The sequence below is a fragment of the Canis lupus genome, chromosome 24 (assembly GCF_048164855.1).
Source record: "Canis lupus baileyi chromosome 24, mCanLup2.hap1, whole genome shotgun sequence".
NCBI classification, from domain to species: domain Eukaryota; kingdom Metazoa; phylum Chordata; class Mammalia; order Carnivora; family Canidae; genus Canis; species Canis lupus.
This window is the reverse complement of record NC_132861.1, coordinates 27,808,817-27,822,173: the sequence shown is the minus strand read 5'-3', so window position 1 is coordinate 27,822,173 and position 13,357 is coordinate 27,808,817. Positions and strand designations below refer to the sequence as shown.

The following is a 13,357-nucleotide window of genomic DNA, read 5'->3' as shown; positions in this document are numbered from 1 at the left end:
CTTTCCAGATCATTTACCAGCCTGATCTTTCTCCTTTTGAAGTCCAAAGTTCAGTGGACCAGTGTTCACAGTTGAACAGTAACTACCCTTTCAGTGTGGTCTGGTCATTTCAGAACTTTAAATTCCTTTCTTATACGCTGTATGTCTATGTAACATAGATTAAGACTGCTTTCAGTTTTTTAAAAAAATACATTTTAACTATACAATATTTTAAGGAAATAGAAAAATATTGAAAATACCATAACCAATTTGTGTCTATTTCCAAGATTAGATGGATAGTGTTTGCTGTATTTGCATCATCTTTTTTTTTCTTTTCCTAAGAAATAAAATGGTGATATATGCAACGAAAGTCCATTTCCCGATCCTACCTCACCAGCACATCAGTGTTCACTATCTTTTTGAAGTAGTCTCATCATGCTGGGGACTTGGAATTGTTGTCATTCAGGTCCCTAACTGTACTTGCTCAGAACCTTTTCTTCCATTTTGATGCTCTGTTGACTTTTTAAACTTAGATTTTCACCCTTTAGATAAAGAGTGTCCTGATAATGGCTAATGTTTATTGAGCTCTTACTATGTTCCAAGCACTATTTTATACACCTCCTGACATCTGTTATTTAAACCTTCCGGTATCCTTATAAGGAAGGTACTAGTTTTCCTGTTTTATAGATGCGTTGTGGCTGGACAGTCTGTTGGTTAGCAGGCTGGACTGTCAAGGGGATCCTGGGCCAATGTGTCTCATCATCCGCAGGCTAGCCCTGAGGTCCCATGTGGCAGCTGGAGTGTTTCAGCCTTGCTTGAATCACATTGGCTGCTGTCTTATTGGCCAAAAAAGGGGACCTAGATTTAGGGAGGCAGAGAGAGACCCCCATCCTGTGATGAAAAGAGCCATAAGCTTTTGGGGCCTTTTTGTAACTCATCGCACTTAGTCAATCTTGACAACAACCCTAAAGTGACAAACACTATTATTACTGCTCTTTTATAGGTTAGCAAACAATGGCATAAAGTAATCAGATAATTTGTTCAAGTAGTGATTCCAGAGTGCCAACCCAGGCTAGTCTGAAAACCTCCTTGCCCCCAGTTTGGAGGCTGCCTGCAAGGAAGAGCTCAGGTTTGAAGGCCCCAGACTGCTGATCAGATCCTAGTGCTGTCACATGCGCTCCCACATGTGATACAGATACTCTCTAATTCCTAGTTCTTTTCTTCCTTTCCAAACCTGGTGTATATTAGCTTCCTTCCTTTAACAATTATGTGACCACCAATGTCAAGTACTATTCTAGATGCTAGAGATACAAAAGTAAACAGGATAGGTGAAGACCTTGCTTTAATGAACCTTACATTTTAGAGGAAGACAGAATGAAAAAAAAGCAAGTATGGTTGACCCTTGAACAACATGACTTTGAACTGTATGGATTTACTTATACATGGATTTTTTTCCTGATAAATACAGTCCAATACTGTAAATGTATTTTCTCTTAATATTTTATCAAGCTTACTTTATTGTAAGAATACAGTATATAATACATATAACATACAAAAACCTAAGTGTTGATCACTGTTTATGTTTTGGTAAGACTACTGGTCATAGCAGGCTATGAGTAATTATGTTTTGGGGGAGTCAAAAGTTATAGGCAGATTTTCAGCTGTGGGAGGTGGCCCATGTTCCTTATCCCCACATTGTTCAAGAGTCTAATATATGTAACATTTCAGGTGGAGGTAAACACTACAAAGAAAAATAATAATGGGGCAAAGGATCTATGTGTCTAAAGTCAGGGGACACAATTTATAGGGTTGTGATTTGGGTCCAGAGACTTGAATTCTCTGAGATTCATTTTTCTTTCTATAAAATAAGACCATTGGAGAAAACAGTAGCATTGGTTACACATAGAGAGAAAAGTAGTAAGGGCATAGGAGAAAGATTTCCACGTTATAATCTCTTGATTTTTTTTTTTTTAAGCGAGACTCTTCTAGCTCTAAGATTTGATGAGCAGTAAGTACAATATTATTTGTTTTGTTGCTTGCAGTTTTTCTGAGTCCTTTTTAAGCCCCCTAGAGCCATTAAAAAAGAGAATAGTTGAATAGAGGAAGCATAGGAACGCATTTTCCTTTGCTTAACATGATCTTAGCTTCTCTCTCTTTTTAAAGATTTTCTTTGAAAGATTGAGAGAGAGAGTGAGAGAGAGAGCACATGAATAGGAGGAAGGGAAGAGGGAGAAGCAGGCTCCCCACTGAGCAGGGAGCCCATGTTCTGCTCAATCCCAGGACCCTGAGATCATGACCTGAGCTGAAGGCAGATGCTTAACTGACTGAGCCACCTAGGCATCCCCATTAGTTTCTCTATCTCTTTCTTCTACTATTTTTTTTTTAAGATTTTATTTATTCATGAGAGACACAGAGAGGCTGAGACATAGGCAGAGGGAGAAGCAGGGTCCCTGTGGGAAGCTGGATGTGGGACTCTATCCCAAGACCCCGGGATCATGCCCTGAGCCAAAGGTAGACTCTCAACCACTGAGCAACCCAGACATCCCAGTTTCTCTTTTAAGTTAAGTAAAAACTGGGGAGAAATGTGCCTTTAGAAGATATTGATGGTTAGCTGTTTCTATCATGGAAGAACTTGGCTATAAAAATTCAGGGTTCAGTAAACTTGATTTATACTGAATTTTTAGAACTGCCATCTGCAAGTTGTGTGATCAGAGGGCACGTCATGGGCAGCCCTGGTGGCCCAGTGGTTTGGCGCCGCCTTCAGCCTGGGGTGTGATCGAGTCCCACATCGGGCTCCCTACATGGAGCCTGCTTCTCCCTCTGCCTGTGTCTCTGCTTCTCTCTCTTTCTCTCTCTCTCTCTCTCTCTGTGTGTGTGTGTGTGTCTCTCATGAATAAATAAATAAATAATAAAATCTTAAAAAGAAGGGGGCAGATCACGGTAAAAGGTGTTTTGTAATTGTGCATTTCTGGCTTCTTTCAAGTCTAAATCCTAACTCTTAGCTGAGTAACTTTTGGTAATTTAACCTCCAGGCAACAGTGTCTTCATCTATAAAATAGAGATATTGATCACAGGCCCTTAACCACAATTTCCCAATGCGTAAATGGTCTAAAGATGAGGAATGTTTTCACATCTACCTCAAAGTCATGTGGCAGCAAAGCTACCCTGAACTGAAGTGACCCTGGCTTAGTACAAATATTCAAAGATTTTGCTAAAGAAATACTAACAATTAATTATGGAATATTACTCTATAGAGGTTGGGGCCATATTTACATCTTATTGCCTGTTTTCTAAAACATTAAAAATTCTGAATTCTGCTGTACATCTGGCCATGAAGTTTGAATGAAAGTGGATGTAGGTCTGTAATATCTTCCTTAAAGGATTTTTTAAGGATGAAAGGTAATATTTATATTTTGCTTGGCCTTTAGTAGTTGCCCAGTAAGCGGTAGTTTGTAATTTTATTGTTACATAAAATTGGTTATGTTTGTGGGATTTCTCCCCATTCTGAGGAATCTGTGTTAAAGTCTTAAGGAAAGCTGTGGGAATGGTCAGTAGCCATTCTTTCAATTTGAGGCTAGAGTCCCAGTCCTGGGAGTTGAGTCTTTGTACTTCTAGCCACTGCACACTCTTCCTCCAAATGCCCTCCATCCCTGTTTCTCCCCCACTTGAGGGTTCTCAGGAGCACACTTCATCTCACACACCAGTGGAAAACATCAGAAGGCTCTAGGGACAGGCAAGCAGTTCGCTCTAGTTTTTTTTCTACATCCCCCCTCCCCCACAGCAGCTCATGGGAATCAAGCACTGGAAATTTTCACAGTGAGTGGAGTTTTCCAGTGTTTGATAGTTATACCTTCCTGTATCTTCTTGGTAGTTTGAGGAAATTCTTTGTTGCAGAGTGAGGAACTGAAACAGATAGGTGACAGAAGAAAGAATGATGAGGGAAGAAGGCAAAGGAAGGGATTTATTGACCTTGCTCATTTTAAGAGTGGAGGAGGTGTGTTGGTAAGGAGCCTTTGGTATTCCTTAAAATTGCTGTTCTTCAAAAACCTCACGTCTTTTGTTTCAGTTTATGGTTAGAAATCAGCCCCCAAGCCATTAATTATAGCTGAGGATTAAAACATTTGGTAGTGCAGTGAAAGGAAGCATTCTGGCCTGGTAACAACAGCTTAGGTGAAGACCTGCCATAGAGCTCAGTAGTAGCTGTTATTTTATTTTACTTGACTGCTAAGCCTGGCCTTTCCACACTTGAGAGGGAAGGAGTTAGTGAATGGTTTTTAAATACTCTGAACGTATTCATTTATTCATCAAACCTTCACTCAGTATAGTTATATGCCAGATACTGCATGAAATTATTTTACTAATTTATGGTGCTAAATATTAATTTTTACTAATAATTTTTTATTGACTATGGCAAGGAAATGAAATTCTCATGATTATGTGATTTTTTTTTTAAAGCCTTACTTTCTTGATGTAGGATAGGCATCCATGATAAGAAATTCAGGCAATAATACACATATAAAAAGAACACGGGTCCACCAGGGTTCAGAGTTCACTGTTAACATTCCAAAGTGACTATAGTATATTTCCACCAGTGGATATGCCATATAGATATTAACCACTCTCCTGTTAGACATTTCAAATGTTTTCCTTTCCTTTTTTTTTTTTTTTAATTTTTTTATTTATTTATGATAGTCACAGAGAGAGAGAGAGGGGCAGAGACATAGGCAGAGGGAGAAGCAGGCTCCATGCACTGAGAGCCCGACGTGGGATTTGATCCCGGGTCTCCAAGATCGCGCCCTGGGCCAAAGGCAGGCGCCAAACCGCTGCGCCACCCAGGGATCCCTGTTTTCCTTTTCTTTTCTTTTTTTTTTTTTTTTTTTCCTGTTTTCCTTTTCTTAAAAAGAGTGAGGGAGACCGAATGGGAGAGAGGTTGGGAGGATATATGGGAACTTTGTATTTTCTAATGTTTTCCTGCTAACGTAAAAGAGCTCTAAAATTAAAGTCTCTATAAAACACACACAGCCAGCAATTCTTTCAGATATACTTGCTTTGAAAATATGGCACCTTTTTTCCCCCCTGGAAAAATGATTATTGTTTTCCTTAGGGAAGAGTAGAGTTCAGGAAGCTGCTCATTACAGGTCACTCATTTGAAAGAAAAAGACAATTGGGGGACGCCTGGGTGGCTCAGCGATTAAGTGCCTGCCTTCTGCTCAGGGTGTGATCCTGGACTCCTGGTGATCGAGTCCCCCATCGAGCTCCCTACATGGAGCCTGCTTCTCCCTCTGCCTGTGTCTCTGCCTCTCTATCTCTCTCTGTCTCTCATGAATAAATAAAATCTTCTTTAAAAAAAAAAAAAAAGGCGATTGGAAATGTTAAAAGTAATAGCATTCCAGAGGATAGAAGACGATTAACAGGTGTTAAAGAAAAGCCAGAGGTGAGGGATCCCAGGGTAGCTCATCGGTTTAGCGCCGCCTGCGGCCCAGGGCGATCCTGGGGACCTGGGTGGAGTCCCGCATCGGGCTCCCTGCATGGAGCCTGCTTCTCCCTCTGCCTATGTCTCTGCCCCCCCCCCTTCTCTATTTCTTTGTGTGTGTCTCTAATGAATAATAATAATAATAATAATAATAATAATAATAATAATAGAAAGCCAGAGGTGGTAGTTAAAGCAGTAAAAGTAGGTTTTATTCAGAATAGCCACTGCAATAGGGGAAAAGAGACCTGCGTATATAGAACTGGGCTCAGTTCCGAATACAAGGACAAGTGGGAATTTCTAGCTAAGGAGCAGAGTGGACGAGTCGGTGGATGGAAAATGACGAAGACGGCATGTCTGGGGTGAGGGATGTTTTCACCAAATGACCTAACCTGGCTGCATTCTTGCTGGAAGCAGACCGGGGCGATGGGATGACGGGGAATGGGGAACTCCGTCGGATAGTCAGGTGATCAGCAGCAGGATTCTTGCTAAAATTGGGCGATGCGGGAATAGACACAGAAGTACAAGAGTGGAGGGTTCAGAGGAGCCAACTCCAGTTTGGTGAAGGAGAGCTCTTGGCACCAGGAGGAAAAGCCAGCTTCCAGGAGAGGGCCGGGCTCCGCCCCCCGCCCGTGCTCGCCGGGAACAAGGGGAGGACGGACGCCGAGAAAGGCTCCGGTGGCCGGGGGCGGGGCTGACCCCGGGAGGGCGGCCCCAAGGGGGGCGGGGCGGGCAGCGGGAGCCGCCGGGGAGCCCGCCCCGCCCCTGGGGGGGCGCCTCCCAGCTCCGCTCGGGTCTATGGAGGAAAAACTGTCCGCGGGCCCTGCGCTCCCCATGGCCGCGGCCGCCTGCGGCACCAAGGCCATGTCCCTGTTCAAGCGGACCCTGGTGCTGAGCCCCGCCTCGGCGCCCCGGGCCACGGGCACCGGCTCCCCGCCGCGCGGCTGCCCCTTGCCCCCCGCCGCCTGGCCCTGCAAGGACCGGGCGCGGGGAGAGGGCGTGTGCGGCCGCCTGCGGAGCCCGCCCGCCGCCGGCCGCCTGCCCCAGTCCCACTCCTGCTCCTCCGCGGCCCCCAGCTCCGTGTGTCTTCTCTGCCCGCAGGACTCGCTCAGCAGCAGCTTGAAAACCTGCTACAAGTATCTCAATCAGACCAGTCGCAGTTTTGCAGCTGTCATCGAGGCGCTGGATGGGGAAATGCGGTGAGTGGCCGGACCGCTTCTTTTCACTTGGGGGGAGGAGGGCTTTTCCAGGGGACTTTGAGCCACTGGAGGCTGCTTTCTGACAGCCCCGAGCATTGCAGCCTCCGTTTGTGCCTCAGCGAGAGCATGCCCTAACAGAGTGGAAATGTCCTAGCTGGAACACCCATGTATTTACTGTAGAATGCTCTTCCGGGCACTTCGCCATCTAATAGCGTCCCTGTGGGCCCAGCTTGCAGGGAAGCGGGGAGGGGCGGGGGGGTGTTTATTAACTTTTTTTAGTCCTGGCAGCTGAACCTGTCTCCGAGTAGGTCATGCCTTTTTCTTGACTTCACTGTGCCTGCCACATTGCAATTCTAGTATATGGGGTCAATTCTAATGAAGTTGTTTTTTTTATTTTTTTACGTTTTATCTAGTTAAGTAATCTCTACAACCCCACGTGAGGCTCAAACTTAGGACTCCTGTGACTGAGCCAGCCCAAGCGGCTTCTGTGCAGATTGCGTACATGAACCTAGACCAATTGCCTTGGTGTATGATAGTATTTACATTGAGAAATTTTTGACTTTATTTTTTATCTACAAAATAATAGTTCCATGTAAACACTTGGTCTGTTGATATTTGTGCTGTTAGTTCTAAGTTAGTTAAATGTAACTCATTCTGTGAGCAGTTGTGACAGCTGGTAGGTTTTTTATTTTGTTTTTTATAAATAAGTCACTGAAGTCCATCGCTCCCATCTAAGACAGGAAAACTAAGATGTTTCGTTAAATACTAAAAGTTTTGGCTGTCCTTTCATAGTTTTTAGAAGTAGGGCTGTAGGAGGGTTTGCATAAATGACATTTTAAAATAAATATTTTGGAATGTTCGTTGCATTATATTAATGCATTTTTACATGAATTCCATTTTTACAGCCATGCGGTATGCATATTTTATCTGGTCCTCCGAGCTCTGGACACTCTGGAAGATGACATGACCATCAGTGTAGAAAAAAAGGTTCCACTGCTACACAACTTTCACTCTTACCTTTATGAACCAGACTGGCGGTATATGGAGAGCAAGGAGAAGGATCGACAAGTGCTAGAGGACTTCCCAACGGTAGTGGAATTACAAATCTCTTCTGTGTATGGTTGTGTTTATAATTGATGATATAGTTGTCAGCCAGCCCTCATACCTGTAGAGAACAATAAAATAAGCAGTCTGAGGGCAGTATGATATGATGTGATGGTTAAGAACTCTGGTAGCCAAAACTCTGAAGCCAGACTACCTGGGTTGGAATCCTCTCTCTCCCACTTATTAACTGGTGCATAGTGATGTGGCCTGTGTAAACCTCAGTTTCTTCATCTCTCTATAGATACCTGACTCATAGTATTGTTCTGAGGTTTAAAAGAGTCACTATAGGGGGATCCCTGGGTGGCGCAGCGGTTTGGCGCCTGCCTTTGGCCCAGGGCGCGATCCTGGAGACCCGGGATCGAATCCCACATCGGGCTTCCGGTGCATGGAGCCTGCTTCTCCCTCTGCCTGTGTCTCTGCCTCTCTCTCTCTGTCTCTCTCTCTGTGACTATCATAAATAAATAAAAATTAAAAAAAAAAAAAAAAAAAAAGAGTCACTATAGGTTAGAATGGTATTAGCTCCTATTGTTAGCAGTATGTTGCTTAGAAGCCCAGTGTTTCTTCCTTTGGAAAGATACATTCTAATTCTAGTGGTATTAAAGATGGATTCTAGGCTTGCTCACAAAACTCATTGCCTATATAATACAGCTGAAGTATAGGGTGCTACTGGCTCCTGGTACCCTTAGCCTGGTAGCACGGGTATACTGTTCATGATGGGTAGGTAGCTGCTGGGTTGAGGACCAAAAAGCAGAGTGATCCTCTACCACTAACACTACATGATCCAGGACAAGTTCCTAAGTTTCTTTGCCTTAGCTTCCTCATTTGTAAAGTTAGAGCTCTGAGGATTGATAAGTTCATATATATAAAGTACTTAGGAGAGTGCCTGCTATATGCTAATTATTCTATCAGTACTAGGTATTTAGTCCCTTACGTTGGACTTAAGTGGGTTATAATTAAAATCCTGAGTTTTAGAAAGTTGACAAGGTTATGTTTTATATATGTGACTAGATCTTACTTTTCTGGTATTTGCATGTCTCATCACATAAATAAGTGCTTCTTTCATATCTTATAAATAAAAGTTTGCTTTAATGAAGTCTCTTGTTCAGAGACTTTGGTCTAACAGATCAAAGAAGCCCTTCTATTTTGTACTTGCTAGCATTTGAGGGGAAGAATAGTCCTCATGTGGCTGTTGCTACTGGAACAATCAGTATTTCTGAGTGGGGAGGGGAGGAATCCACGCTTTGCAAAAGAATGTTTTGAGGGCACCTAGGTGGCTCAATGATTGAGCATCTGCCTTTGGCTCAGGTCGTGATCCTGGGATCCTGGGCTCGAGCTCTGCATCGAGCTCCCTGCAGGGAGCCTGCTTCTCCATTTGCCTATGTCTCTACCTCTCTGTGTTTCTCATAAATAAGGATAAAATCTTTTAAAAATCAAAAAACAAAAGAATGTTTGAGAGGCTCCTTTTGGAGTAAGGACTATTTCAGATTACTGAGATTATGTCTTTTTTTTTTTTTTTTTTATGATAGTCACAGAGAGAGAGAGAGAGAGAGGCAGAGACACAGGCAGAGGGAGAAGCAGGCTCCATGTACCTGGAGCCCAACGTGGGATTCGATCCCGGGTCTCCAGGATCGCGCCCTGGGCCAAAGGCAGGCGCCAAACCGCTGCGCCACCCAGGGATCCCTGAGATTATGTCTTTATTGTCAAAGACAAAAATAAAATACAATAAAGTTCAAACCAGAAGAAAAAGATCTGTGAGGAATAATTAGGTGGAGCTGATACAGTATAATGCAATTCAAAAGAAGAAAAAGGGAAAATAATTTGTGAAGCATGATTAGGTGAGGAGTTAAAGCACTTACCTAGAGAAGGTACCGGTGATTTGGTTCTCCCAGGACACCTCTCATATGACCAGAGAGGCTGGGTTTCCTCTGACTAGAAATCCATGGCCATTCACTGATGAGCTTGTGAAATTCTGCTAGCACAGGAAGTGCTGAAAGCAGGGTCCCATAGCATTTATAATTGATGTGTATTGTCACTTTAAAAAGTTATATTCTAGGGGCCTCTGGGTGGCTCAGTCTTAAGCATCTGCGTCAGCTCAGGTCATGAGGTGCTGGGATTGAGCCCCACGTCAGGCTCCCTGCTCAGTGTGGAGAGTCTGCTTCTCCCTTTCTCTCTCCCTCTGTGTTCTCTCTCAAATTAATAAATAAAGTCTTTAAAAAAAAAAAAAGTTATATTCTAGCTAGAGCCTCCAAAACCAAAAAACTCTTCCAAACTATTTTCGACTTGTGTAGATTCATAACAATTGAATAATGTCTAGTCCTGGGATAAATGTTATAGGTATTTTAAAAATCAAGGCAGCCCAACCCACTCAGCAAAAATGAAAGAGTATGAAAATATGTGAATGCTAGAATAATTTGGGGGCTATAGCTGATAAATGTTTAGATAATATTTCAATATGCTTAGAAAACCAGTCTTCTTTATAAAGACTGCATTCCAGTGGAAGAAAGTTTGTTCAAGAAAATGTCATCATTAAATCAGTCTTTCCTATGTTGGGTAGTAGGGTGAGAGCAGATAGACACCACCCTTCTGAGAACAAGAGACTGGTCCTGGTAGAGTAGAAGGGAGCAGAGAACACAGGCCAGGCATCACTGTTTTGCTGGTGTTAACCTTTTATATCCTTAAGAATGTGAACCATATGAAGCTATGTGTTTCATGAGGATGTAACTTTGATTGGAGGTCCTTATAGCCTGTCATTCCGATTGAGATAGGAATATATGGAAAGTCATAGTGCCTCATTTTCATAGGGAATGGTTTGTGCACATGCTGATCTATATCCCAGCACCTCCTTGAGAAAAGATGTACAATTTGCAGGGTAAAGCAGTCTCCTTGGGTTAGATGTACTATCAGTTTTGGGCGAGGTCCTGAGACAGAACAGATAACTTGGCCTCACTCACACAGTACTGCTCTTAGACTGAGGTAAGAAGGACCTTCGCCTCCTGGGCCCTCACTTTTGGGGGCCCCACTTAAAGAGATGAGGGGTCCCCAGGGCCATGGGAGTGTGTCTTCCCAGAGTTTATGCAGCTCCCCTTCTAGACTGTGGTCCTGGTTTCTGGAATTTCTTGCCCTCAATTCTCTGAGCCCACTTCCCGGGTTTGCAGTCTGTTTCCTCAGGCCTGTCTTCTCCGGCGGGGACAGTGATGGTGCCCCTAGGCCTTCTGGTGCTAGACAGAGCTGGGAGTGGGAAGGGAGGGTGCAGGCTGGGAGATGGGGATCAGCAGTCTCTGCCCTACTGCATTTTGGAACAAAGCCCTGAGGAAAATTTAAATTCACTCCTGAGTCCTTCAGGATGTGGTGAAGGTATCTTTATAAAAGCAGGAGAATAGAGCATACTGTTTAACAAGTTACTAGTATGCCTGGTAATTTTAAGATTGTAAGCCAGTATGGTGTGTAGGCTTCCATTTGTACTCTTGTCCTGGGCCCTACAGACTTCAGGCATAAGCCTAGACAGAGTGTTCTAACCCAGGGAGCCCTTCCTCAATGTGTGTGCATTGAGATAATCTGGTGTTTTATGCTTTAGTGGTCATTAGTGGATATCATTTGAAGTCAGGCTTTCTAGAACTTTCACTGTATGTTATGGATTAGATTAGAGAATATCTTTTTTACCTGGTACTGGTGGAAACTAGTAGTCTTCGAAATCTACCCCTAAACACAACTTGAAGGGGCAGCTGGGTGGCTCAGTTGGTTAGGCTTTTGCCTTTGGCTAAGGTCATAATCCTGGGCTCCTGGGATTGAGCCCCATGTCAGACTTCCTGCTTCTCCCTCTGCCTCTGATCCTCCCTCTGCTCCTGCTCTCTCTTGTTCTCTCTCAAATGAATAAATAAAATATTAAAAAAAATACAACTTAAGGAATAACAGGGCTGTTTTTAAATGCTACTAGTAATAATAACAAACATTTATTGAGCTATGAATTAGTTATGAAATATTTCATTATTCACTTACTATTTGTATTTTATGTTAATATAGTTTTAACATTTAATCACTGGCATACTTTACTACCCTTTTAAAAATTGGTTAAAAACAGAATATTGCATATAAGTGAAGAAGGTAGAATTACCCAGTTGTTTTGATCATAACACCCCAAAGTTTATAGGGAATTTTTATTTATAGGTGAATAGAAAGAAGTTCATGCTACCGTTGACCCCGACTTGGTGTTTGGCCATCCTCCATTATACTAGTGGATTCACCATGATATCCTTCCTCCATGTACTTGAGTCACCAGAAAGTGACTCATGGACCTATAAATCTATTATAGTTGTGAAACAGAATTACCTGGAGGGGCGGTAAAAAGTCACTCAGAGCTTGTTACTCCTACAGAGTATGTGAATCCAGGTGTACTGAGTGTGGAGGAGTCAGCAGTGTTCTCTCTCCACCCTACTTCTGGTGTCTGGGAAAACATCACTTTTTCCTAGATATTTTTGTTTCCATGTTTTGAATTAGATATTTAGTCCTCCAGAGTTGTTGAAGGAGATGTTTCTCCTTCAGCAGTACTGTGTTTACTTCATTTTGGAGTGCTTGATGTTAAGAATCTAAACCTCCTCTTTCCCTACCTCACTGATCTCTGTGCTTATAAATAGAGTGACCTAGTCAAGGGTCTGTGGAAAGAATGGGGTCTGAAGGCGACTCAGGGATTCAAATACCCTTTGGTAGAGTTGCTCATTTGTTTCAATCCACAAAGGAATGACTTTTTGGCTTTGTCTTGGAACCGCTATTCTGGAAAGATTGGATTGATTTTATGGATTCTAGGGGAGTTTAACAGTTGGTGCTGATCAGAGTAATCCTAAAATTTCTCAGGGTTCTGAATCCCTTTGGGGCTGTGCAATCAGCTGGTTTTCCCTTAGGTCCTTAAATATAGGTGTTTCCTGAGGAAGCTTTTCTAAGCTTTCTGTGAACATAGACCAAGTATTTCTCACACTTTTGATGCTTAACAGAGTCTGCTAACTGTCTCCAGTATTGTGTGTTGGCTCTATTAATATTTTGTAGCATTTTAAGAAGTTTCGTGGTGTTTCCATATTGTATTTTGATCATCTATAGACACTTCTTTAAACTTAAACAGGATATTTGTGCAATAGCCATGAATTTAAAAACCACCAATATGACTTCTACATTAGAGCTTGGGCTATGAAAACAAAATGTGGGGTACCATGCCTCAGATTACACTAAATTGAGTTGTGTAAGGAATTAAAATGTGTAGTCTTATATTAGGGGAGACACTAACTTCCTGATAAAAATTTGAGAAGTGATGATAGAAAACAGTTGGCTGATCTTGGTAGAATGTAAACCTGCCAGGGGCTTAAGATTCGGCTCCTTTCCAGACTGTGCATCCCCAGTGTCTAGAACAAAGCTTGTTATGTAGAAAATGCCTAATACATGTTTGTGGGAATGAGTCCTCCCTATCATGAGGTTTGTCTAAATGGGACATTCTTCCTAAAATTCTTACATTTATGTCCACTTTATGTTGAAGCCCTTATTTATACTGGAAAGATGAGCATAGAGCCAGACGTTGAATTTTCTCGGGAGTCTAGAAGCTTTCACATTTTAAGATGCTTCT

At 42.7% G+C, this 13,357-nt stretch overlaps 1 protein-coding gene and 1 long non-coding RNA gene across 3 annotated transcripts in view; one reads left to right on the top strand and one right to left on the bottom strand.

The window, feature by feature from the left end:
• FDFT1 (farnesyl-diphosphate farnesyltransferase 1) overlaps window positions 1-13,357 on the top strand; it is a 33,030-nt gene that overhangs the window by 2,268 nt on the left and 17,405 nt on the right. Inside the window, exons 2-3 of one of the 2 annotated variants that reach the window (XM_072796046.1) lie at window positions 6,551-6,648; window positions 7,554-7,737. In XM_072796046.1, coding sequence (XP_072652147.1) covers window positions 6,551-6,648; window positions 7,554-7,737 — 282 coding nt within the window. Of the gene's footprint in view, window positions 1-6,268; window positions 6,649-7,553; window positions 7,738-13,357 lie in introns of those variants that run through there. The other variant, XM_072796045.1, reaches the window with a different exon arrangement.
• On the bottom strand, window positions 5,640-8,041 carry LOC140615922 (uncharacterized). Its single transcript, XR_012016427.1, has 2 exons — window positions 7,907-8,041; window positions 5,640-7,813 (listed from the first exon to the last, which is right to left on the bottom strand). It is a non-coding gene; the product is annotated as an uncharacterized lncRNA (long non-coding RNA).